The sequence below is a fragment of the Festucalex cinctus genome, chromosome 17 (assembly GCF_051991245.1).
Source record: "Festucalex cinctus isolate MCC-2025b chromosome 17, RoL_Fcin_1.0, whole genome shotgun sequence".
Taxonomy (NCBI): Eukaryota; Metazoa; Chordata; class Actinopteri; order Syngnathiformes; family Syngnathidae; genus Festucalex; species Festucalex cinctus.
This window is the reverse complement of record NC_135427.1, coordinates 2,311,676-2,335,829: the sequence shown is the minus strand read 5'-3', so window position 1 is coordinate 2,335,829 and position 24,154 is coordinate 2,311,676. Positions and strand designations below refer to the sequence as shown.

The 24,154-nt window shown below is 41.6% G+C and overlaps 5 protein-coding genes across 17 annotated transcripts; 2 read left to right on the top strand and 3 right to left on the bottom strand.

The window, feature by feature from the left end:
* Positions 1-5,891: 5,891 nt before the first annotated feature.
* LOC144004589 (mitochondrial import inner membrane translocase subunit Tim23-like) lies at positions 5,892-8,284 on the top strand. The gene is made up of 7 exons (XM_077501902.1): positions 5,892-6,321; positions 6,432-6,490; positions 6,571-6,664; positions 6,747-6,831; positions 7,063-7,121; positions 7,191-7,301; positions 7,421-8,284. The coding sequence occupies exons 1-7, from the start codon at positions 6,216-6,218 to the stop codon at positions 7,543-7,545; spliced, it is 639 nt and encodes a 212-aa protein (XP_077358028.1). The 5' UTR covers positions 5,892-6,215; the 3' UTR covers positions 7,546-8,284.
* On the bottom strand, positions 7,800-11,652 carry LOC144004587 (chymotrypsin-like elastase family member 2A). The gene is made up of 6 exons (XM_077501894.1): positions 11,484-11,652; positions 11,295-11,404; positions 10,222-10,316; positions 9,864-10,144; positions 8,088-8,251; positions 7,800-8,021 (listed from the first exon to the last, which is right to left on the bottom strand). Exons 1-6 carry the CDS (start codon positions 11,584-11,586, stop codon positions 7,842-7,844), a joined length of 933 nt encoding a protein of 310 aa, XP_077358020.1. The 5' UTR covers positions 11,587-11,652; the 3' UTR covers positions 7,800-7,841.
* LOC144004588 (alpha/beta-tubulin-N-acetyltransferase 9-like) lies at positions 11,086-21,118 on the top strand. 6 transcript variants are annotated; one of them, XM_077501900.1, is made up of 6 exons: positions 11,086-11,643; positions 19,198-19,307; positions 19,407-19,638; positions 19,708-19,767; positions 19,950-20,044; positions 20,389-21,118. In XM_077501900.1, the coding sequence occupies exons 2-6, from the start codon at positions 19,272-19,274 to the stop codon at positions 20,557-20,559; spliced, it is 594 nt and encodes a 197-aa protein (XP_077358026.1). In that variant the 5' UTR covers positions 11,086-11,643; positions 19,198-19,271; the 3' UTR covers positions 20,560-21,118. The 6 variants fall into 6 exon arrangements, with proteins under 6 accessions (XP_077358026.1, XP_077358022.1, XP_077358027.1 ...); XM_077501901.1 differs by lacking the exon at positions 11,086-11,643 and adding an exon at positions 17,966-18,239; XM_077501895.1 differs by lacking the exon at positions 11,086-11,643 and adding an exon at positions 17,969-18,239 and having other exon boundaries at positions 19,498-19,638.
* LOC144004583 (uncharacterized) lies at positions 13,342-20,565 on the bottom strand. 7 transcript variants are annotated; one of them, XM_077501887.1, is made up of 5 exons: positions 20,421-20,565; positions 19,505-19,614; positions 19,130-19,316; positions 16,813-16,921; positions 13,342-16,110 (listed from the first exon to the last, which is right to left on the bottom strand). In XM_077501887.1, exon 5 carries the CDS (start codon positions 16,099-16,101, stop codon positions 14,155-14,157), a length of 1,947 nt encoding a protein of 648 aa, XP_077358013.1. In that variant the 5' UTR covers positions 16,102-16,110; positions 16,813-16,921; positions 19,130-19,316; positions 19,505-19,614; positions 20,421-20,565; the 3' UTR covers positions 13,342-14,154. The 7 variants fall into 7 exon arrangements, with proteins under 7 accessions (XP_077358013.1, XP_077358015.1, XP_077358009.1 ...); XM_077501889.1 differs by having other exon boundaries at positions 19,130-19,287; XM_077501883.1 differs by having other exon boundaries at positions 19,505-19,619; positions 20,421-20,555.
* LOC144004586 (leucine-rich repeat-containing protein 59-like) lies at positions 20,772-23,822 on the bottom strand. Of its 2 annotated transcripts, none has more exons than XM_077501892.1 (8): positions 23,652-23,822; positions 23,442-23,552; positions 23,239-23,298; positions 22,911-23,069; positions 22,717-22,821; positions 22,574-22,646; positions 21,208-21,432; positions 20,772-21,093 (listed from the first exon to the last, which is right to left on the bottom strand). In XM_077501892.1, the coding sequence occupies exons 2-8, from the start codon at positions 23,541-23,543 to the stop codon at positions 20,810-20,812; spliced, it is 1,008 nt and encodes a 335-aa protein (XP_077358018.1). In that variant the 5' UTR covers positions 23,544-23,552; positions 23,652-23,822; the 3' UTR covers positions 20,772-20,809. The 2 variants fall into 2 exon arrangements, with proteins under 2 accessions (XP_077358018.1, XP_077358019.1); XM_077501893.1 differs by having other exon boundaries at positions 20,772-21,090; positions 23,652-23,821.
* Positions 23,823-24,154: the final 332 nt, after the last annotated feature.

Here is a 24,154-nt window from a genome sequence, read left to right as displayed (position 1 = left end):
CCCTGTCTTCTCTCCATCCTGTCTCCCACTTGAAGAGGGCATCACACATATTTGTGCAATAAGAGAGAACAAAACACACCCGGCTCGCCATGGTTTCTGCGAGGCATGCACATGTATAACAAGAAGGTGGGAAGGGAGGGGTGTCAGGTTTGGAGGGCTAAATGTCGAGGGGATATAAGGGAAATTGATTGCGCAAGCTCGCCCTGAAACATCTGCGCAGGATCACAGCGAGTAGTGAAACTCCTACAACAAGCGGACCAAAAGAATCCAGAAGGAGAGATTTGAAGGAAATGGGTGTGTCGGGAGCAACACTATTGCGTGAATATTTTTTTCTGCCAGCGGGCGGCACCTATGAATCTCTTCGGGATGAGACGTTCAACACACACATTTGGTCGAGCTTTGAACTTGTGTAGCTGACTTTTTATGGCGAGTCGTCGAACTTTGCCAACACGTTCCACCCACACAAAAATGTATGTGATAATGTACAGAAAACAAACTCTCTGGGAGTCGCTTATGAAGCAAAAACCTGATGTAAAATGGCCCCTCTAATCCAAAATGGCAGACATCCTGTTTTTTTTATTTTTTTAGACGTGGCTTCTTGAGACTTTTTTGTAGGTCCATTCATGATAGACATGGCTACTAAAGTTCATGTTGCTAAGTGAAGCTAGCTTTGCTAAATTTTCCCAAAATTCTAGGAGCCTAAAAATAACCAACATAACCTAAAAATGGTTGCTTCAAAACAAAATGGTAGACTTCCTGTGTCTTTTTAGGTATGGTTTCTTGAGACATTTTGTTACGGTCAACTCATGATTGACCAAATGTCATGTTGCTAAGTATAACTAGCTTTTGAGGGGGGCTATATTCTCCAAAATTCCCAGGCCCCAAAATGACTGCTTTGATCCAAAATGACCGACTTCCTGTTTCTTTTCAGACGTGGCTCCTTGAGCCTTTTTCGTAGGTACGCACATGATAAACATGAATACCAAATGTTTATGTTGCTAAGTGAAGCTAGCGTTGCTAAATTTTCCCAAAATTCCACGGGCCTGACAATAACCAACATAACCTCAAAATGGCTGCTTTCGAAGCAAAATGGTAGACTTTATGTGTCTTTTCCGCTGTCGTCTCTTCAGACTTTTTTTTTTTTGATGGTCTATTCACGATGGACCAAATTTCATGTTGCTAAGTGGCTAAAGGGGCGAATTTTTCTAAAATTTGCAGGCTCCAAAATGACTGCTTTGATCCAAAATGGCAGTTTTCCTTTTTTTTTATTTTTTTTTTTAAACTCTAAGACTTTTTTTGTGGATTTACTCATTGAAATGAGGCAACAAGATTATTTTTTCTGGTCACACCTTCAACACCTACCAAACAAAATTCGGCGTTATTTCATGACTTTTTTTTTTTTTTTTTTTTTAGTATGGGAAAGCCCTCAAAAGAGGATGAAGTAAACTAAGCACTTTTAAGAGGGGCCCTCTTGGCGAGCAGTGCTCGGGCCCTCAACATAAAAATATAGTCACATCACGCGCGCTTAAAACAAAGTTTCCCTTTAAATCCCAAAGTTAAACAACAACACAGCGTTTTCCACGGTGAATGCAGCCATGGGTGGCTCATTCGTCCTCTGCCTGCCCTTCCTGCTTTCATTGTGGAGTTTTTGTTGGGGTGGGGGGGGCTGGAGAGGGGGAGGCGGGGGCTTGATATTGAACTTCAGGCTTGGAGTTGAGCCTGCTTCACCCCCTCCCCTGATCACTGAGAGAGAAAGAACACAATGTGACCGCCGCTGACAGTCCTCTGGACAGGAAGATAGTAAAGGGAGAGAGTTTTTTTTTTTTTTTTTTAAGGGGGGTGTGTGTGTGTCGTTGGGGAGGGGGTTCATGCATGTGTTTGGATGGGTGTGTTCGCTCTTGTCTGTTTTTCCTGTTTTCAATCAAGTCTTCTAACCTTCTTGTTACGTTTCTCAGGAAGAGCAATAAAGTTCCCCAGTCGATTCGACCTGGCGGGTTGAATTGTCAAAGTGTCCGAAACAAAACATAAAATTGTGTATCCCTTAATTAACGTGTGCAGAAAAACGACATTTTTTTCAAGTTTTTTTAGGTACTGATGAGACTGTATTTTAGTGTCACCAATCAACACAAATTCAACTGCCACGTCTTTAAAAAAAAAAAAAAAAAAAAAGTCTCAATGATCCATTCTCAAAATTGGAACAGGAAGTCAGACATTTTGGTTTGAGGCAGACATTTTTTTGAGAGGGGTGGAATCCAGGGTTCGTACTTACAATTTCAGATTATATGAAGTTTTATTTTATTTTTTATTTTTTTAATTCTATTCTCTTGAGTTCCATGTTCATGTCATTTTCTTCGTTAGGTTTTCATTTCCACCTGTTCTCATTCAATCAGCTCCATCCTCTCTTGTCCAGGTGTGACTCGTGGTCTCATCAGTTTTCTTGTCATCAGTCTTGTTTCTTTGTTACTTTTAAAGGCACGGTCTTCCGTTTTCACTCATGAAAGTGCACTATATAAATAAAGGATTATACCCTTGAACTCCTTCTCACTCTACACCTCTGGGCTTCTGTTAATGTGTGGTGGTGATTTTTCCCTACCCCCCATCCTGCGATTGGCTGGAGGGGTAAACAACTGTCTGTCCGCAGAAACGTCCCACTGTTGACTAAACAAACGCAAAATGGCAAAATATAGGCTGTTTAGGAAAAAATCACCACCACACATTAACAGAAGCCCAGAGGTGTAGATTGAGAAGGAGTTCATGGGTATAAATCCTGTATTCATACAGTATAGTGCATTTTCCTGAGTGAAAAGGGAAGACTGTGCCTTTAAACATATAATTTTTTAGACAGTTAACATTCTGTTATTTTGATTCCTTCACACATCTCGTTTGTCTTTTGATTTTGTTTTTATTTATTTAACCGATATGTTTATTGTGGCAAGACGCACAAAAAAATTGAATGACCCATAGTTAAATTTTGACAAAAAGTCAACCATTTTGGTTTGGAGCAGCCATTTTGTGCTAATTCTATAACGGTAGTCTAAAATGTGCCCAGATGAGCTCCAATCGGAACCAAGTTTTACATATCATACAATGCCTGGCGCCAAAATTTAACATCATGGAAGGATTTTCCGTTAAAAAGGGGCTCCATTAATTGCAGCTTTAATTTGTGTTGCATTTCTTTAAACTTTCAAACGGGTCATTCTGACAAAACTGGAGGGTTAAATCGCTCCACTAATGTATTCTGCAGTCAGCTCCGGCCAAGCGAGCCAACACACATCAAGGCTCCCACCACAATCAAAGTGTGTGTGTGCGCGTGACAGGTTGATTTAGACTGCTATGCATTCTCCACATAATGAACAGCTCTACATTTCCTCCGCTTGGTAAATATTTGATGCGGCGGAATGATTTTTAGGAGTGACGACGGGGTTGGTGGGAGAGATTAAAAAAAAAAGAAAAAAAAAAGTTGTATTTAAAACCTCCAATCCTCGCTCTCACCCTTGTCCTCTTCCCATGTAAATAAGCCCCCCAAAGAAACTCCACACACCCCTTAGTGAGGGCAGTTTAAAGACCCAACACTGTCTCCGCGTCTCCCCGGCAACCAGCATTACACTGGGATCCTGTCGCGGCCTCCCCTTGTCTTTTGTGTTTGGGAGCTCAAAGAGAGAGAGAGAGACAGAAAATGGAAGAAAGACGGGAGGAAAACGAGAGATTGAGAGAGAGTGAGGGGATGAAAACAAAAATAAAACATGACATCACAGCTATTTTGCAAAAATTTGATGATGATTATAGCACCCCCCCCCCCCCTTTTCTCCTAGCGGGTGCAAAAAAGGACGAGAGGGAGAGAGAGAGTGGGAGAGAGCGGCCCCGGGGTCTGAATGGGGCATTGTGGGAAGACAGTGGGCACACTGGGCAGCAACACAGAGAACACTAACTCACAGATGATGCCAGAGAGTCTGAAAAACACCCACACTGGGCGACAATGGCAAACTTCATCGCTCCACTTGGCCCCTTGTGAATACACACACACTGTCACAAACCTACACACACACACAATGGCAGAATACCCGGCTAAGATGCTGTTATTCGGGAAATTCGGCAACGGCACACTGAATTCCTTCAGTGGCGCTTTGAGCCGTAGATGGGCCTCCTGGGGGGGTCCGCGTTTTAAAAAAACGTGCGCGTATGGGAGCGCGCGTGGCCCATCTCACCGTTGCATCATGGGGAAAAATGTCTCCTGACATGTATCGCGCCTGCTCTCGCGTCAAGTTACCATCATCAAGCTGAACTAAATCCTTCAAATCAATTATAAAAAATGTACTTCTTAATTTTTTTTTTTACAAATAGTAAAAATAGCTTTCTAGAGGGCCTACCCATAAAGTGTGGATTTAAAAAACATGTCTCTAAGTAACAGTGGGGAAATTTAACATAACAACCACCCCATACTGGGTTTCTTCACCAATCATAGCTTGGCAGTACAACGTCTCAGTGCCAAAAGGTAAGCAGAGCTGCAGTGTTTGCACAGATTAGCTTCTGATAATGTGTTCAGCTACATTGGGTTGGAAATGTGTTTGGCGAATACCCGCAAGTGTGAATGCAAGATCATCTCTGAAGCGTCCGCTTCTTATGAACAACAATTATTTCATTTCTCCGGTGGTGGAGTGTTTGTGTTTGGTGATGTGTGCATGTACCTCAAAATTGTTTTCTTTGTCTTTGCGATCACTTGTTTTCCACATTCTGCTTCCATTGAGTAGTAGCAAGCAGCCGCCCACAATGAAAGCTGGATTCGTCATTGGCCCAACAGTGTGTGGAGCTGGATAGTGGCTGGAACACTGCATGGGACATATTTACCCCGAAAACAAGCCTGTTTCACCATGGAAAGAAATATTGCTGTAAAAATATGTACATAATCCCTTATTTTGATGAAATAATACCACATACTTGTCGTTTTTTCAAATTGTGGAAAAATTCTTGTGCGCAGAATCAAAAGAATATTACTCTTCATCAGCTGGTCTTAGTTAACTCTTTGCCGACCTCTAGCGAAGTAAATATGAACTACATGCTACGCCCAAATGTCTTTCTTTCGGTAAAAGTCAAGAAATGTCAAATACGTATTCAGAACAACACAACACAACATAGAACTCACATAAATTACTTAAATATACATTGATTTACTTTTCTATAGCTACGCAACCATCCAAAACTTTGGACATACTTCAAAACTGATTGAATGAAACATTGTGTTCAAATCTATGATTGAAGTGAATGTGCGTATGGTTTTAATTTGTTTTATAAAAGAACAGTTACAGGTAAATGAACAGGCGGGTGGATACGGAAAACATACCTTGCTAAAAATTTTTTGTTAAACTTACAATACATGTAAGTGGCAAATCAATTTCCGTTCCGTTCTGTCCGTCACACAAAACAACCCCACCCTGAACTCCCATCGTACATAACGTTCCGTAGGCGAATGCAACAGTATATATAAATTTGTGAGCTATGGCTCCCTCTATTGGCAGATGTCGAGTAAACGAAAAATGCTTTTTGGTTGACGAGTTTCGAGTTTGTACAAGCAATTTTGAAAAATGTGTTTTTTTTTTTTTATGGAATTAAACCTTAAATTAAATTGAATAACTCTCACGATACTATTCTGTTTTTCTGCATCGGGAGTAACTGCCGTAGTTCGTCCTTAACTGGCGTAAAACTGACGGCAGATTTGTAGCTCCTAAAATGACAAACTTTATTTGAAACTGTGTGAACATGCCTTTTCTGATTTACTTTACTTATGGTCGTGAAATTCCAAGACTTACACATATATTTCTTACAACTTTGTTGGCCGCTCTCTCCCTCTCACTTTGGTAGTCCGGTGCCTCTCCTTCAGCGAACTTGTGACGTCGATTGTCAGTATCACTTTACGGCAAGAGCGTGTTTATGCTGCTGCTGTGTGTGTATGTGCTGTGTGGAGGTCAGGGGCATGACAGAACAGCGAGTTCCCGATACAGACATGTTGCTTTTCTTTCGTAAAATACACTTGATGATTTAAAAAATATACACTATCGTCTAATTATATTATTGTAGTTATTATTATATTGGCGTTAATTAGAACAACTCGGCGTGGATCATCTTGATCGTTGCGTCATAATTACAGCTCCTTAGCCGAGGCAAGGACTTTTTTCTTTTCTTTTTTTTTTACTTTTTAAATTGCCACCATCCACCCAGACATGGACAACAACTCACAAGGCACTGGTGGGCTCAAGGCTAGCCTCGGTGGTCTCTTCGGAGGTGGAGCGCCAGAATATTCCAACACGGAGCTCGCCGGTGTTCCATGTAAGCGACCTGGTAGCTCGTGGCTAGCTTAGCGGCTAACCGGCTAGCATGCTGAAGTGAGTTTTCAGTGCTATTCAATGTTGATATTTGTGTCATTTTTCGCATTCTAGTGACTGGAATGAGCCCCCTGTCGCCTTACCTTAACGTCGACCCTCGTTACCTGATTCAGGTAAGGGGGAATTAAAAAAAATAGACAATGTGATATGATGAAAATATCACAGAATAATGTCAATAATTGTGTGTTTTCAGGACACAGACGAGTTCATTCTGCCTACAGGCGCTAATAAGACGAGAGGAAGGTTTGAGTTGGCTTTCTTCACAATTGGAGGTTCATGCATCACAGGTAAGTTTGGATTATTATTTTTTTAATGGTTGCTTGTTTTATTTCATTTTTTCATTTTATTTTATTCTTGTTGTTATCACAGGAGCTTCGTTCGGCGCTTTAAATGGTCTTAGGATGGGCCTGAAGGAAACCAGAGACATGGCTTGGTCCAAACCGCGAAATGTGCAGTGAGTATGGCGTCTACTGTACTAGACTATCTCAGTTTATGCAGCAGACAAGACAAAAATGGAAAAAGTATGGCCTATGGACCTCAATCAGGCCCACTGAACATTTACTGGTTGTTTAAAATGTATGGAGTCATTGATTTTAATTAATAAAATGTTTGATTTAAGATTTGTACGTCTTGCATATCTTACATACTAATTTTTCCTGAGATAAGCTGTTAAAATGCTCCCCAGGATCATCAATATGGTGACAAGGCAAGGAGCTTCGTGGGCCAACACTTTGGGTTCAGTAGGTACGACCAAACACTGACTCATCGCACAAACGCGTTCCTGTGGCGTTGACGTCCGTTGTGCTGCCGCAGCCCTGTTGTACAGCGCGTTCGGCGTGGTGATCGAGAAGGCCCGGGGAGCTGAGGACGACATCAACACAGTAGCAGCCGGCACGCTAACGGGGATGCTCTTCAAGTCAGCCGGTATGTGTCTAGATCAAATGGGGCGGTCAACAAATGATTTCTTTTTTTACATCGTAAAAATCTGACATTTGAACAGGGGTGTGTAGACTTATTCCCATTCACTATCTGTGCTTTGGCAGGCGGCCTGAAAGGTGTGGCTCGTGGGGGTCTGGCTGGTCTAGCCTTGTCCGGTGCCTACGCCGTCTACAACAACTGGGACCACCTGACTGGAACGTCGTCACCGTCCTCCTCGAGGCTTTACTGATTTCCGCCTCCTCATCCTCTGATATTAGGGCCAAATTATTTCAGCAGGCCGTACGCAGACTCTGGAATGGAAGTGCTTGTTGTTTGTGTATGCGTGTGTGGCTGCAGGTCTGCGAGTGGGTCTTTTAATGATGGACTTTGCCTTACAGTCACTGTTACTCTTGTATTTATTTCACGGTGATCATCATCATTAGAAACTGTACTGCAAGAAAAATATGTATGTCCCATCATCTGATGTAATAAATCACGGGGAAATACCGTAAAAAAGGCAAACATTTTATTGTTGTGGAAGCGGCGTCAGTGCAGGAAGAAGTCTCGGATGCGCGTGGCCTCGATCCAAGGGATGTAGGCGCCGGTGCGAGTGAAGACGCTCGGCTTGTTCTCCACCGTGCAGCCAATGGGGCCGAAGCTCACCACGCCGTGGACCTCCCAGCGCTCACGGCCGAGCTGGCACAAAAGCGGGCCGCCCGAGTCCCCCTGGAAAGAGCAACCGTTCTGATGTATGGTATCTGGGAGGGTTAGGAGGAACAGGAGGCAGCGAACCTGACAGGCGGCGGGCGGATCCTCGGTGTCCCGGAAGCCGGCGCAGATCATGGAGTCGCGCACGCGGTCGCCCCAGAATTTCTTCTGCCGACAGGTTTTGAAGTCGATGATGGGGAGGCGGGCTTGGTTGAGCGCCTCGGCCAGGGAAACGTTCTCCTTCCCACCTGGAAGTATTTCAATTAAATATCATGACTGCTTCTCTTGTCTCTTCTTCCCTAAACATTTAGAGAGAGTGCACAATTGGTCAAAATGTCTCACAAAAAAAAAACAGCCATGAGAACTGAACTTTCACCAATTTGCCATTAGGAAAATTGAGCTATTTAACCACACCACGTTGCCGCTGTTGTATGTAGAAATATCCATGTCAATAATTCTCAACAACTTCTGTGATAGATCGTCGTGTCTCTTGAGAAATTATGTCACTTGGTCTGAACTTTTTTTTTTTTTTTTTTTTAAATTAGAACGAAATATGCACCTGTATTGTGTTCAACGAAACAAGCTCATATTTTACTCTGTTAATTAGTACGTCAATTGCAACGTGTGATAGTTTGCCAGGTGTTTCTTAGTGAATTATGTCACGTTACTTGGTCTGAACATTTTTTTATTTTCACCAAAATCTGCACCTATGCTAGTGAGTGTATACTGACTTCCACTAGAGGGCACAAGGTACACTGTATACACCTGTTACGATTCATACAACATAATAGTGTGTTCAACTAAACAGGTTCATATTTTACTCTGTTAATTTGTACGTCAATTGAAACGTGATCATTATTTCACGATATTTTTTGTGCCGTTATTGTTTGGTGAATTTGGGGGGCAACTGGTGTGTCGAATGTGTTTATGCTTCATGAATGCTCTTCACTAAAGCTCGTCAAAAATAAGGTAAGTGTGCATTTATAGCACGGCACAGCTTGAGACAGAGGCTTTTTAAAAAATAATTTGGTAGTGTATAAAATTACAAATAATTACAGTTACAGTATTTTTCGTAATCTTCGCAGACGTTTTTCCGAAAATAATGCGAACTGGTTTGATCCCAAAACCAATATGGCGGCTCATTTTGTGTTATCATGCCCCACTTTGCCCTTTGAAATGGTCGTAAAGTTTTAAACTGACAGACTGTACAGTTAACTCCAAACTAAAGCAACGTTTTAGCATCGTTGAAATTGTCAATTTGCTTAAATGTAGATAAATACTGGTCATTGGTGAAATAATTTTGCTAAGGACGATTCCAATCATCCGGGCATTTCTGATATATTTGCAATGCAAATAATGCACATGAAACTGAAAACAAACGGCGTATTATATTGCTTTTGCCCGTGATTAGCATTAAAAAATAACGGGCAGATTGTTATAGTAGTCAAATGACATTACATTACATTTTGAATGGTACCATTTGTTCTTGCAATATGGTCATTTGTTTGTAGAGATGTTCGATACCAGTATTCACTCCTGAGTACTTGAGTAAATATTGTGAAAAAAAACATCTTTTTCTGCCAATGACGTGTCAATCTGCCGCAGTATTGCACCAACCACTACCGAGGAGGACGTACTTGATGTCACTTTTTTTTTTCTTACGTATAGGTGTCTGGTATCAGCAGCCTCCTCAGTACCTGATGCCGTAATATAAGGCCAGTATCGGCCCAACACCATTACCTGGTATCGGTACACGCCCATCCCAGTAATATTTTGCATCTCTGAAGCTTCCGTATTACTGAAATTCACCAAAAAGTACAGATTTTCTGCTTACTTTGTGTGATGTTCTTTCAGACTCACCCCGGGTGTCGCCCCAGCCGGTCACCCAGCAGTAGTGTCCCGGCTTGAGACTGGTCTGCTTGCGCGGCAGGCAGGCGTAGCGGATGAAGTTGGACGGGAGGATGTCGGTGGCGGCCTTCACCAGGGCGATGTCGTAATCCAGCTCGCTGTGCGCCGGGTAGCGGAAATTCTCGTGCCGGTAGATGCGCTTCACGGGGAAGACCCTCTCGGCCGTTTCGGAGCGCCTCAGCCGATGCTTGCCCAGTACGATCCTCCACGAGCCGGCGTCCTCGGCCTTGCCCCTGGAATGAAGTTATCAACCGCTTCAGTGCCCAAGTGTACTAAAATGTTGTTGTTTTTTTTCCTTTCTTAGGGTTACTTTTGGAAACAATGAGCAGCAGTGAGGATCCAGTTTTTGTGGATCAGAGTTCCTCCACAGACGTGAATGTGATGTTTACTGCCTCTGGGACGAACCTGACAAACAATCACACAGAAGAAGCGTCAGTAAGTAAAATGAAGAGGATAAGGCTGGAATAATATGAGAACAAAAAGTTGTATTATTGACAAGAAATAAAGATAATATAGAAGTAGAAAAAATAAGAGTCAGAAATACAGTTACAAATCTAATTTAGGAGACTAATGTAATTGTACATGTGATTTTATGAGAATAAAGTCCTAGTACAAGAAAAAATAATAATATTAAAGAATATTAGATTGAAGTTTTAAATTTTATGACAGTAAACTCCGTGTTACAAGAAATGTCTGATTTTAATAGAATAATGTTGAATTTTTTCAAGAAAAAAACTTGGGAAATTAAGTGATATTTTTTGCAAACATATAAAACAGTATTACAACAAAATGGTGCAATTTTCCGTGAATAACGTCATAATATTTTACAAAGGAAAAAAAAAAAATGTTCAGATTTTTGGAAAACAAAGTCCTCGTAATACAAAAAAAATTGCATTTTATGAAAAAAAAAAAGTTCTATCAATATTATGTAAAAATCTAATGTACATTTAATGGAACTAATCTGAAATTTTAGGAAAATAACATTTACATTTTTATATTTTCGAAGCTAATATATATTGCATTAATTAATAAATGACTTGCAAATATTGCAATAAAAATATTAACAAAATGTTATATGCAAATATTGGTGGGAAAAAATACATTTGACATTTACCCTTGATTATATTAAATAACCAGACAATTGACGTACGAATACAATGAACATAATAAAATAAACAATTGCTTAATTATAATGAAGTTAATTTTCAATTATAAAAATACCATATCACAATGAACTCTGATTTAATTATTAAAATAAACAATATGACATATTTTCCGTACACATTTACATATGCATGACCTGGCGCATGTGTTCATTTTAAAAATCCAAAACGTGCCCTCCCCCATGGCATTAGCATATATTCTATTTTCTTTTGAATATACCTGCAGAGAAACCTGCCAGGGCCAAGAGTGCGGTCTGGCCTCGTTCCCTGATACGATCCTCTCGGCCATGTGAGGTTTGAAGTAGGCCATCCCGCAGTCTCTGGGCCAGTCTACAAAAAAAAAAGCACAACTCATGTGGTCAACCACGTTATTATTATGACGATGATTCATATGTGTGTGTATTCTCACCCAGGTGCAACACCTTATGCTGCTTGCCAGGCGTGTACGTGTACGCGGCCTCACTCAGCAGGGGCAGCGTCAGCAAACACACGACATGAAGCGCGGCGGCCATCGTCTTCCACGCAAAATGGGCAAGGCCGCGCGCAAGCCGGCGTTTTTATAGCAGCAGGTACGCGCACACACCAACACACAATGAGTTGTATCACAACGAGGCGCTGGATTGTTCTCCCGCAGCGATGACTTTACACAAAATAGGCTTTTCACGCACTCGCATCTGATAGTACACGTTGGTGTACACAAATATCATGTCATGTGACGTACTACAGTGGCATAGTGACCTCCAAATGACATCTGGGGATAAACAACAGTAATGCTTTCAGGTTTATTTGTGTAGTTCAGGGGTGAGCAATTTTTCATACTTAGTTTTTTTATGTATAATAATTAATAATATAATAAATATTTTTTGTGCCTCTCTTCATTTTTTGGACATTTTTGCCATTTATTTATTTTTTATATATTTTTTCTTCCTTTTTTGCTATCAATTTTCTGATATTTTGGGCAATTTTGTGGACATTTGGTAATTTTCAGGATTTTTTTCTTTTGGTTTTGGCCATTTTATAGTTACTTTTTGAACATTTTCTTTTCTGAGTTATTAAAAAATCAATTTTCTGACTTTTTTTTGGTAATTCCAAAACACACTTTATGCATATTTTCTGCACTTTTTTTTAAATGACATTTTATGGTAAATTTTTGATTTTTTTTTTTGCAATTTTGTGGACATTTGGTAATTTTCAGGATTTTTTCTTTTGGTTTTGGATATTTTGTAGTTACTTTTTGAACATTTTTATTTCGGACTTTTTGGTAATTCCAAAAACACATTTTATGCCTATTTTGTACATTTCTTCTTTTCTTTTTTGACATTTTATGGCATTTTTTTTTTTACATTTTTTTGCCCTTTTGTGTTATAAAATTTTTGGCAAATTTGTGGATATCTTATGGTAGCTTTCAGTATTTCTTCTTTTGGTTTTGGACATTTTATAGTTACTTTTTTCATTTCTGACTTATTTAAAATGCATTATCTCACGTTTTTGGTCATTCCAAAGACATTTTATGCTAATTTACTACCTTTATTCTTTTTTTGTGTGTGGACATTTTATGTTTACTTTTTGAACATTTTCTTTTCTGGCGTGATGCCGAAACACTACCATGCCACAATTTGTTAAATTTCAAAAAAAAAAATTCACAAATCTCGACTATTAGTCAGTATGGTTGTTATTTTTACAAATTTTCTGACCAATTTAAGGTGTTGAAGTACTGAGTGAACTAACTTAGAATTACAAGTAGAACATTTGACTCTTTTACAGTATTTTGTCGAAAAAACAAACAAACATGGCAACAGTTGGCAAAAATCAGCCGATTTTTAACTCGGAAGACTGAGGAAGAGCAACAGAATTAAAAAAATCAATGTTTACTTACATGGATAATTATATTGCTATTTTCCGCCTCTACTGTACATGTTATGGTGTGAAATTAAGAGCACACTGGAAGTCACCAGTGCGTTTTTGTTGTTGTTGTTTTTTTAGTCTGAAAGGGAATGTGCATGCTCATCTGAAACACTGAATGGTCGCAGCCCCTCAATGTGGTTCAACAAGTTGACTGTAGCTGAAGAGCAAAATATTAGGTATAGCGCATCATCGAAACCATGTCCTTATTTTTGTGGTCGTAGAAGGCAGTGAAAAGTCTCCTTGGCATATTGTATTAAGCTTGAGTGGTGAATAATTGACACTCTTGGAGTACCTAATGAAATGTCTCAAAATGTTTTTCGTTTCCGTCATTAGATAGAATTAAATCATATGAAAGTAATCCATTATTTTTTATTTTTTTATTAAACATGTGTTCTACCACAAGTCATCAGATTTGATTAAAACAGAATCATAAATAAATACATAATAAATAATTATTTACTGTACAAATGTTATTAAATATAATTATACTCTTATTAAATGAAAAACAGGGAGGGGCAAAATTCCTGACTCACTTGTTATCGGAGTCAGGTTTACATAACTCCATAACGGTAAAAACATACAGTAATGACATTATTAAAAATTATTTATAAAGCTTTAGTCAGGTCATCAGTGCGGCACTAATATTAGTCATGCTTCGCAGAGGATAAAGAATATACGACTGTGATGACTGTCATATTGTAGGATTTTGTTGTTGTTCCTCTGTGCTTGTTAATAAATCCATCTGCAATCAAGTTAGTCAAGAATCCTGACGCATCCTGTAGTAAATAAACATAATACATAAAAGTAAATTGAGTAAATTAATAAAATATTGCAATAAAAATAATAATTTAGGTTTCGTGATTTCAGTTTAAATTGTATGTGCAAAGAGCAGCAATAGAGAAGTAGCCATGTACATTGAGCACAGGTGCTACTCAATTATATTTTGTCTCGCAAAAGGAAGAACAAAATTAAATCCGTCCCTCCAACTGAAATAGTATAATTTGTCTATAAAATGGTTGTATGTTCACTTTTGCAGAGGAGCTAACTCTGTGACAATGACAGCGCTACTGCCACCTATTGTGGTGGATGTGCAATTAAATTTTGTGTATTCTAGTATAGGAGAAAAAAAAAGGTTTTCTGAGGTCGCACTCCCCCACCCGATCTCATCTTTGATCTTAGTCATCTTCGTTTTTCGAGCCCCCGCACCAGCCTGGTCTCAGTGACCTCATCACGCTCCTCTTCCGGATGATCCCGCGTGACAGCGAAGGAGATTTCGGAACGTCGTCATTTGCCGCGGCTCCTTCCTGCGTTCTACTGGCTTCATGAGGCGCCTCCTCGGTTTCGCCTCCCTTGTCTTGCGTCACCTCCGGAGGGGTCTCCTCAGGGGGCGGCGCAGACGGTGGAGCAGGTGGTTTGGGCGCTTTGGTCTTCTTCTTGGAGGGCCGTTTGACAGTTTGGGGGCTGTTGTGGAGCTCCAGGTGTTTGCGAATGGCAGCGGTCAGGACCTCCGGCTCCATGGACGCGCCGTGGACGTCCCAAGTCATGCCGTCCTCGTCCCACTGCACCTGCTTCATGCTGCTCCTCCTCCTCCCCCCCGGCTCGTCCTGCTCCGCTTTAAGACACGACCTCCTCCGCTCCTGAACGACTTTCGGCTTCTCCTCCTCCTCCTCCTCGTCCGCGCTCGGCGAGATCAAGCTGGAGGAGGGCGACGCCAGGTCGGAGTTGGAGGCCTTCAGGTCTAGCCTGGATCCGGGCGGCGAGCCCAGGAGCAAGCGAGAGGCGGAGAGCGTCTGCACGGCGGCGTCCACCATTTCCCGCCTTCGGGCGCCTCCCCTGGAGCATCGGCACCCCTCACGCAGATGCGAGTCACTCAAAGAGGACGCCAGGGGCGATCTCCTCGGCTGCGCTTGCCACGGCAACTGGAGGCGGCATGCCGAAGCCCGTTCGTCCGGTTCTTGCGTTTCATTTTCTGAGCAAGCTCGGGGGTCGGACGTCGGGGGCGTCTCCTCACCGGGGAGGCACCCGTGGAACGGCAACGCGCCTTCCTCGGAGCACACGGATGACGCCATCGGGGAGGGATACTGGAAATAAAGCAAACGGTTACCCGGGAAGGTGTCATCGTCTCTGCCAGTCGGGTGGAAAAGGGGCTCAGGAGGCAGGGTGGCAGATGCCAGAGAGGAGCCTGGGGAGTCTCCCTGCTGGTGGAAGGGCGCAGTGGACTCGGAACAGAGCTCTGGGGAGTCTCCCTGTTGGCTGAAGGGTGCAGTGGACTCGGAACAGACCCCTGGGGAGTCTCCCTGCTGGCTGAAGGGTGCAGTGGACTCGAAACAGAACCCTGGGGAGTCTCTCTGTTGGTTTAAGGGCGCAGTGGACTCAGAACAGACATCTGGGGAGTCTCCCTGCTGGCTGAAAGACGTAGTGGACTCGAAACAGACCCCTGGGGAGTCTCCCTGGTGGCTGAAGGGCGTAGTGGACTCGAAACAGAGCCCTGGGGAGTCTCTCTGTTGGTTTAAGGGCGCAGTGGACTCAGAACAGACATCTGGGGAGTCTCCCTGCTTGGGTAGCAGCGTGGTAGCGGACGCCGGGGACGAGGCGCAGAGATCCCCCGGCGTCAGAGTGGGTGTCAGCAGCGGGGAGATAAACGGCGAGGAGGTGAGAGCGGTGGGAGAGCTCGGCGCGGCGCAGCAGGACCCGTCCCGTGCCAGGCTGCCGGGCCGCGACGTCCCGCCGCCCCACACCACCGTGTCGGGCGTGCTGCTGCGGCTGCCGCCGCCGCTGCAGCGACTCCAGCGCCTCATGTTGGCCACCCAGCGTTCGCCGAGGGCGGGCGGGTTGTGGGCGTCGGGCGACTGCAGGCTGCCGACGCGCCGCCATCCGTGCAGCTGCCGCGGGGGGCCCTGCTCGGCGTTGGCGCTGGAGCTGCGGCGCAGGTCGGCGCCGGTCCAAGCCGGGTCGTGCTTGAAGACGTCCATGGAGCTCTTGGAGACGGAGAAGATGGGCGTGTGGGCGTCGCCATCATCCGCCGGGCCATCAGTCAGGCTGGAGTAGGAAACGGACGGGCTGACGGAACAACACACCGACGGGTAGGTCTCGGAGTGGGGTCGCACAGGCCTCATCGCCATGGCAACAACCTAAAAAACAAAGACACCATACTTTACAGGCGCACCGTGACGTCTGAAATTTGAAATAGTGCAAAAGACTAAGAACAAACTCTTTTTTTTTTTTTTTTTTTAAGTTTTCCTGATTTGTTTGGGGGGCGTGGCTAAAATGGCATCTTGTGTCCACTCCCCCTTTATATAAGAAGTTGAGCACCTGTTGTTAGTATTGTGGTTTTTTGACACAATTGCAAAGCGGTAGCAAGCTAGCTGCGACTACACCCTCAAACAGCTGCTTTAGCGTGCCTCGTTGTACACCATGAGTGTGCGCATGATGAAAAAAAGGAATAGTCAGTAGGTGGAAAGCAGTTTTAAAAAATGTCATATTTAACAGCCAGAATGTAGATCCGGTGATTTTAGAGTGCCTCGTTGTTAGCTGTGAGTGCATGAAGGTCGCAGAGAGAAGACTGAAAAGCCAAACATTTTCCCGCAGAATTTTAGCTCCAAATGCTACAAGTGGCTATGGAAAATGGACGGATGGATATAGTCCCAAATGAAGCTAAGTGGGATTATACAATCCAGATTATGTGATCGTTTAGACGAGATTGATGTTGAGGAAGCACCCGTGCACATCCATGTCATTTTAATAATTCAGGTCGTATAAATTCTTGTCATTTTTGTATATAATTTGTCACATTATACTCCGCCATTGCAATCAGGAAAATCCCCACTTCCTACCTTCACGTGGCGTCCTCTATTTGCCGGCTAAATGGCGTCGCGTTTTCCTCCCGACATTTCAGCTCTCACTTCTTCCAGGTGACCCCTCTGTCGTTATCGAGTGCGTTTCCTGTCAAACAACCTGTAGCATCAATATGGCGCTGATGAATCATGCGAGTGGAGTGCGTGCGTGAGAGAGCGGGTGCCGTGGGTGTGGCGCTTCTTGGCCCCCGAGGATTAACTCGCCACCTGTCATCCCATTAGCTGATGGCCAATCTCTGGACACCGCGTGTGTATGTGTGTGTGGGTAAAGAGTTAAGATCAGGTAAGCTGGCAGGATTTGCATGCATACTTATTCTTGTACTGGATAAGATTAATGAATTGTTCCCAAAAACAATTTTGCCTTTACATTACGCTAGTCGTCCATTTTCAGTACCGCTGATACTGTAAAGTCAAGGTTGTCCAAACTATGGCCCGGGGGGCATTAGCGGCCCGCCATCCATTTTTCAGCGGCCCACAGCATACAAAAAATGACATTTGACACGGCCTACAAGGCTAGTTAAATCTTGAAAAAAAAAAAAAAAACTTTCAACAGCAATTTATAAAATTTAGTTGAAAACAATATATAATTGCTTGCTTGATTGATTTTGCCGTGTTTGATAAATTAAAGCTGAAGAATTTCAAAGTGGATCTTGCATCCTTCCGTTGTTCTGTATGTGACCCTCAAGCGAAAATTTTTGAATACCAAACACAAGATGGAGCCTATCCCAGCTTACATTGGCAAAATTAATGTTTTCAAATTCATTTTTATATAATGTTTTGTATTAATGTATTTAGAAATATATTTTATGTTTTGGTATATTTTTACTTTATGCTATTTTTGTTCTTTATTAGTTAATCAGTTATTTTAATTAATGTATGTATTTTTAGTTTTTTTTTATTTTTATTAGACATTTACTTATTTTTATTGTTTATTATTTAATTTAATTTCTCGACTTTATTTACCTTAATACATAACTTTATTATATTTTTGTAATTCATGTATTTTCATTTCTTTTATTCAGGTATTTTTTTTATGTATTTAGTTATTTTTATTTCATTTTTATTCTATATTGTGTTTATCATTGAATGTAGTTGTATTATTTGTGTTTTAGTTTATTATATTTTGGTATTTTCCTGTATTTTTTTTTTAAATAAATTTAATTTAGGGTTTCACTTGAATCATTATTGTATTTTTCCATTTGTTTTCCGTTCTCATTTAAAGTTGGCTTGATGGCTCAAGTAACATCCAATCACAGCTTAGCTCGTGAACGTCACATGACCAAACTCAAACAGGTGAGTCGTGATTGGTCGTTCCCTGAGCCTGAGCAACTGGGATGTCATTTTCAGTGGACAGCAAGTGACAGATTTCTTCAACATGTTTTGTGTTCCCTGGCGTGTGCGTGCGTGTGCGTTTGCAAATCCACGCTCAAGTGGTGAAAATCAAACATTCGGTGTTGGAAGCGCAAAAATTGATATACCGCGTATGTCCAGTAGGTGTCGCAGTTCGTAATTTGCCACTCAGAGCTAAGGAGCCACTGCATTTGAGCGTAGTGTGAGAACTAACTCAGAAATAAAATGTTAAAATATTCCATTATTGATATTAATATTCTAATTTCGTCTGGGGCGTGTTTCCCGTATGATGCTGCACTGTTGACGGTAGATAAAGCGAGGAATAAAGTTAAAATACTGATTACGTCCAGGGGTGGCGCCGGTCGTCACTTGTGCCGCTGAATTAGTAGCGTAGAGTGAGAATGAACCCGGAAGTCTCCCCTCCCCTTCCCTTCAATGCCAGCGTGTTGACAGAGCGACTTATGTAGATATAAAATACCGATTTTTTTTTCATCATGAAGATAAATGAGAACACATTGTTGGAAGGACACAAAGTCGTGTTGGTGCCTTATAATGCGGAGCATGTGCCAAGGTAATCGCCATCAACGTCATCTCTCAGGCGATGCACTAATATGTTGCAAAAAATAAAATACTGTCTAAGTTATATATGTTGGGTCAAAGATACGTTTACATTGTGAAATTAACGTGTTTATTTTAGTACAGAAACAGTGCGGTGAATAATGGTAAATTAGGTCCAGGATAAATTTAAAGGAAAAATAGTAAAGAATTCCAAGTATTTTTGTCTGAGCACGGTTGAAGGAAAGAGATAAAGATGATAAAATCAGGTCTGAGGTGCAAAGAAAGCAGAAAAGTAGGAAGAATGCATAGATAAAAAAAGTGGGCCCGAGGGAAGGACAAAAAGCATGTAAATGTTCAAAGTTGCACAAAAAAAAAAAAAGTTACCTACTTTTGGTCTGCCCTGAATTTCCTGAAACGTAAATCTCTGTCAATTATTGATTTTCTGGTCTCTGTTAGGTACCACGAGTGGATGAAGTCTGCGGAGCTGCAGCAGCTGACAGCCTCAGAGCCTCTGACGCTGGAGCAAGAATATGACATGCAGCGCAGCTGGAGGGAAGACGCCGACAGTAAGTTGTCTGCATGAGACAGATTCACCTCAATTACAACCATTTCAAAATCTATGCTGAAAAAAAATGTCTATCATTCTTGATCCACACATTCCACAGGCATTGAGAACTACTTTAAAAATGCAGAAACTATGCACATCTCCTCTAAGAGGTGAACCTGGATTATGTTTGATGTCCCCCCCGCCCCCAGAGTGCACCTTCATCATCCTTGACAAGCGGCGCTGGACGGACTCTGGTTCCGAGGAGGCGCAATGCATGATCGGAGACGTCAATTTCTTCCTGAGCGACCCCGAGGATCTTTCCCTGGCTGAGCTAGAGATCATGATAGCAGGTCAACAAACCATCTTGAGATTCTCCACTAGCTTCTTCTCTTTATTTGAGTAGTTTATTTTATTTACAGAGCCCGACTACCGAGGCAAAGGCATCGGGAAGGAGGTGACGCAGATGATGATGCACTATGGTGAGATTTTACTGTATATTCTACACTATGAAGTATTTGTAGGGTTTTTTTTGTGTGTAACAATAAAATCATGTTACGACGGTGGTGGTGTTTTTGTTATGTATTTAAGATGAGAAGTAAACTTTTTTTTTTTTCTTCTTCCCCCTAATCTTTTCACTGATGTTTGCCTTGTGTACCACCAGGGGTCGCCAAACTCGGCATCAACAAATTTCAAGCAAAAATCGGCCTGGACAACGAGGTCAGCATCTCCATGTTCAAGAAGCTACACTTCCACCAGGTAGAAACAATGATTACAAATATGTGTAAGAAAAATAATGTAGACGACAGGAATCGTGGTAATTATACGAGAATTAGTATTTGTGAGATTTGTTTTTTGTCTGAGGGAAAATAGACAATTAAAAGAATAGTTATTCTTTGCGCATCAGAAAACAGGAAAAATGTTTTCTGTAAGCTACCTTCCAAACTTTTAGTTTTTTGAAAATAAAATATAGTTTTAGTTCTTTTTTTTTTTTTTTTTAAAGCAGTTTCATTTTTATTTTATTCCGTTAAAGAATTTTTTTTTTTAATTTTTGTTTTTTCATTAGTTTTAGTTAACCAAAATAACCTTGGCTGATTCCACAGGTGTCCGTGTGTCAGGTGTTCAAGGAAGTCACCTTGGAGACGACGGTGGACGAGTCGCTGCGTCGCAGGTTGCTGCGGCAAGTAGGTCACATGACGGAGCGGGACTACCTGGCGGCCCGCGGCGGAAGACGGCAAGCGGCGTCACAGGCGGCCACGGGCGCTCCGGCGTGAGCTCGCTGGACGCAGGACGCGGTGGAGTCGGCACGTTTATTTCAAGGCGTGATCACGTTGCGAGAAGAACGCCGCAAAGTGGCGTGAGAAAGACAAAGATGCTTTTTAAAAACAGGCCGGTTGTACAAAGAGCGACAACAATTCCATAGGAATTTTCACACGTGTGCCCCTCCCCCCCTTATTTTTTTTTGTGTGAACGAGAAGCGGTGGTGGCCATCTTAATAAGACTTTCTTTAATATCCCACTCAGCTTAGCTTTTGGACGTTTGCATGGATTCCAGGAAGTCCTTGACGGCCGCGGAGAGGTCGCCGAGGAGCTGGCGGACGACGACCTCTTGCTTGCTAGCCCAGGCCCGGCCCCGGTCCAGGGCGACGTCCAGAGGCTCGCACACGTCCCGACGCCGCAGCTCCGTCACCCAGCAGATGGCGAACGTAACGGCCACGGTGAGCAGCAACAACAGGAAGAGCTTGAAGACCACGGCGACGACAGAGCGGCAAGGCTTGGGCGCCGCCCGCGCGACGGGCTTCTTCTCTGCTGACGTGACGCAAACAGAATGTTTTTAAAAACACTTTTGGGACAAAATTCTGCTTTTTTGCAATATATGAAATAAAAATTGTCGAATAGAAACAATAAAGTGTTTTGTGTTACCTGAGGCTTGTCCATTCTTCTTCTTGCTCTTCCTCTCTTCCTTCTTCTTATGCTGTTGTTGCGGCTGCTGCTGCTGCTCCTCCTCCTGGGCGGCGGCGGTGGCGGCCACCTGGGCGTTGTACTCCTTCCGCCGCTTCTCCTTCTCCTCGGCCTTCTCCCGCTTACGGGCTTCCTTCTCACGGGCCTCACGTTCCCGCTTCTTGGCCTCACGCTTTCTCTCCAGCTCTGACGGGATGACAAAAAAAAAAAAAAAAAAAGTTTTTCTTCCCCATGATATTACAAGAATAAACAGTTACCGGTATAAAAAAATTATATTATAAAAATTCCGTTATAAAAATAAAAAAAATAGTGTTTTTCTTCCCCATGATATTACAAGAATAAAGTTTTTTTTTCCCCAGAAAGTTTTTTTTTTTTTTTCAGAAAAGTCTTATCACTTGATTATTTTATGAGAAATAGTCAAAATCCGATGAAAATTGTCTTTTTTTTTTTTTTTTTTTTTAAGAAAACATTATTTCCCCCCTAGAAAACAGTTACCGGTATAAATTCGCGGTATAAAAAGTTAAATTATAAAAATTCCGGTATAAAAAAAAAAAAAAAAAATGAAGAGCCAAACATGACAAATGGTCTTTTTTTTTTTTTTTCTAAATAAGCAAAGTGTGCATTTTAAAATGACAGTATACTTTTTTATTTTAGTAAAATATTAATATTAAAATAAGTATATTTTAGTTTAAAAAAAAATACGTTCCTAATCTCATAATAGTTGGATTTTTTTTCCTTTAATTTGTTTTTAGGGGGAGAAAAAAAAAAAGCCCTAATATAAGATTAAAGTCTGTCTTTTTGTCATAATCTTACATAATTAGTAAAAAAATAAATAATAATTAAAAGTACTCCCCCCACTATCCCGACCAACCAGAAATATTGTCATGTTACAGGAATAAACTTGGATTTTATAACTATATATATTTTTATTTTATTTTTTTGCAATAAAGTCATATTACACCAAATCTAATTATTTTTTCCAAAATGTTCTTCCAGAATTTTTTTTTAAACTTTTTTTCAGAAAAATATTTTTACATTCTTTAAGAAAATAAGGGGAAAAAAACCAAAAACTTTCTGCCATAAACAAAAATTGAGATTTCTTCAAGGAAAGGACTCTTACTTTATAGCAGGAAAAAAAAAAAAAAACATTCTTTGCATTGTATGTAATTGTATTCATCTAGAAAAAAATAGCAATGCTTACAAAAAAAGCTCTCAATAAAAAATGTCAAAGCTTATTAGAATATATATTTTTTGTATATTTTCAACGTCATTTTTTTTTTAATTTATAATTTTACATTTGACATCCAATTTATGAAAGATTCCTGACCTTTTTCCCTCAAGAGTCGCTTCTCTCGTGCACGGTCAGCCTCCTCCTGAAGCGTCAGCATGTACTTGAGCACCTAAAAGAAAAAAATACAATTTTGACTTTGCATCTTTTTTTTTTTTTTTGTTGCTGCGCATCTTTCTTACCCTGGTGGCGCACTGTTTGCACTGCTTCACATCCAGGCAATCTCCCGCCGCCTTGGCCAGGCCCGCGTCCAGAGGATTGTCCTTCAGGTCCAGCCACTTCAAACTCTTGACACCCCAAAAACAAAACCCGTCCTATTAGCTTAACAGCAGCTAGTGTTATACCACTTTTGTTTTTGTGCCGCATTTCCACCGACCCGCAGCTGGGAGAAGCTGACAGGTAGGGTGCTCAGCTTGTTGTTGTACAAGTCCAAGTGCTGTAAAGCGGTCAGGTTCCCCAGGTCATCCGGCAAACAGGTCAGCTGGTTTTTGCTCAGGTCCAGCTTCATCAAGTGCGTTAGGTTGCAGAACTCTGGCTGCCATGTGACGCACAAAGAAAAAAAAATGGCTATGACGTTCTTTTTCTTTAACCCTCCACCAGATAAAAAGGGAAGAAAAAACTAGTTAAAAAGTACAAAATTCCGCCATGTTGCTTCTATAGGACACATAGCAAAAATAATCTACAAAGAAGACTTCTGCACTTACCGGCAGGGAGGTGATGTTGTTGCACGACAAGTCCAAAAAAGTCGCTTTGGTTAAAGGCGCCTGTTGGGAGGAAATGTATTACTATTTGTTATGAAACGAAAGTGGAACGAGCGGACATGTAGTCAACTATTAATGTCACGTAATAAATCTTTTAAATATGAATATCGGTGCATTTTCAAGCTCTCACCACACACGCAACTCACCAGCTCCTTGACGGGCACCTCGGTGAGGTTGCACAGACTCAAATCCAACTCATTGTCGCTTATTTTGTCTCTTAAATTAAGCACTTTGTTGCTTTTACTCATTTTGTCTACCTGTGGAAAACACACACACACAAATGACTCACGTAACGGCCATTCTGTGGCATTTTATTGATATTATTTTTCAACATTTTCATTTATTGATGCACTCACCTGTTTCTTTTACGTCGTGTCAAAGCTGTCTCGACGCGCAGCAAGCGACGAAAACGAAACGAATTTGTTGTAATTGTAATAAAAGTGAAATGAAAAGAGGCGTTGATGCGCCGTGTGTTGACTGTTTTGGAGCTACTCGGACTGAATGAAAATCCACGTCACTGATTTGAGCCGCACAGAGGAGGTGTGGTAGAAAGCAGCGCCCCCTACAAAACCGGAGGACACATTACACACGTGCGCGCGCACACAAGTTGTTGTTTTTTTAAATACTACAAAAATTAGTACAAAAATAGATACAACCACTGAAATGAGTTTTAAAAACGCGATGTCCAGGGGGAAAACGGTTGTGAATTTCGCCACTCACTTCCAAATTAAAAGTCACAGATTAAAAAAAAAAAAAAACGACATTTGGACATTGCTAATGTGGTTTAAAAAAACAACAGCTTTTCTCTTAAAATACGGTGGCCCCACAAACTTTAGAACTGTACTGTATTTATTTTATC

Bases quoted from the DNA above. Each gene is read 5' to 3' on its own strand.
- LOC144004586 (XM_077501892.1), bottom strand. From the start codon at position 23,543: ATGAGTAAAAGCAACAAAGTGCTTAATTTAAGAGACAAAATAAGCGAC. The intron at 23,070-23,238 runs GTAAGTGCAGAA...GTCACATGGCAG, and splicing joins ACAACATCACCTCCCTGCCG to CCAGAGTTCTGCAACCTAAC. The intron at 22,647-22,716 runs GTAAGAAAGATG...TTTTTCTTTTAG, and splicing joins GCAAACAGTGCGCCACCAGG to GTGCTCAAGTACATGCTGAC.
- LOC144004588 (XM_077501895.1), top strand. From the start codon at position 18,064: ATGGCTCAAGTAACATCCAATCACAGCTTAGCTCGTGAACGTCACATG. The intron at 18,240-19,197 runs GTGCGTTTGCAA...GGTCTCTGTTAG, and splicing joins TCCCTGGCGTGTGCGTGCGT to GTACCACGAGTGGATGAAGT. The intron at 20,045-20,388 runs GTAGAAACAATG...CTGATTCCACAG, and splicing joins AGAAGCTACACTTCCACCAG to GTGTCCGTGTGTCAGGTGTT.
- LOC144004583 (XM_077501887.1), bottom strand. From the start codon at position 16,101: ATGGCGATGAGGCCTGTGCGACCCCACTCCGAGACCTACCCGTCGGTG.
- LOC144004589 (XM_077501902.1), top strand. From the start codon at position 6,216: ATGGACAACAACTCACAAGGCACTGGTGGGCTCAAGGCTAGCCTCGGT. The intron at 6,491-6,570 runs GTAAGGGGGAAT...GTGTGTTTTCAG, and splicing joins ACCCTCGTTACCTGATTCAG to GACACAGACGAGTTCATTCT. The intron at 6,665-6,746 runs GTAAGTTTGGAT...TTGTTATCACAG, and splicing joins TGGAGGTTCATGCATCACAG to GAGCTTCGTTCGGCGCTTTA.
- LOC144004587 (XM_077501894.1), bottom strand. From the start codon at position 11,586: ATGGCCGCCGCGCTTCATGTCGTGTGTTTGCTGACGCTGCCCCTGCTG. The intron at 11,405-11,483 runs GTGAGAATACAC...TTTTTTTTGTAG, and splicing joins GCATAAGGTGTTGCACCTGG to ACTGGCCCAGAGACTGCGGG. The intron at 10,145-10,221 runs GTAACCCTAAGA...ACTTCATTCCAG, and splicing joins GCTGCTCATTGTTTCCAAAA to GGGCAAGGCCGAGGACGCCG.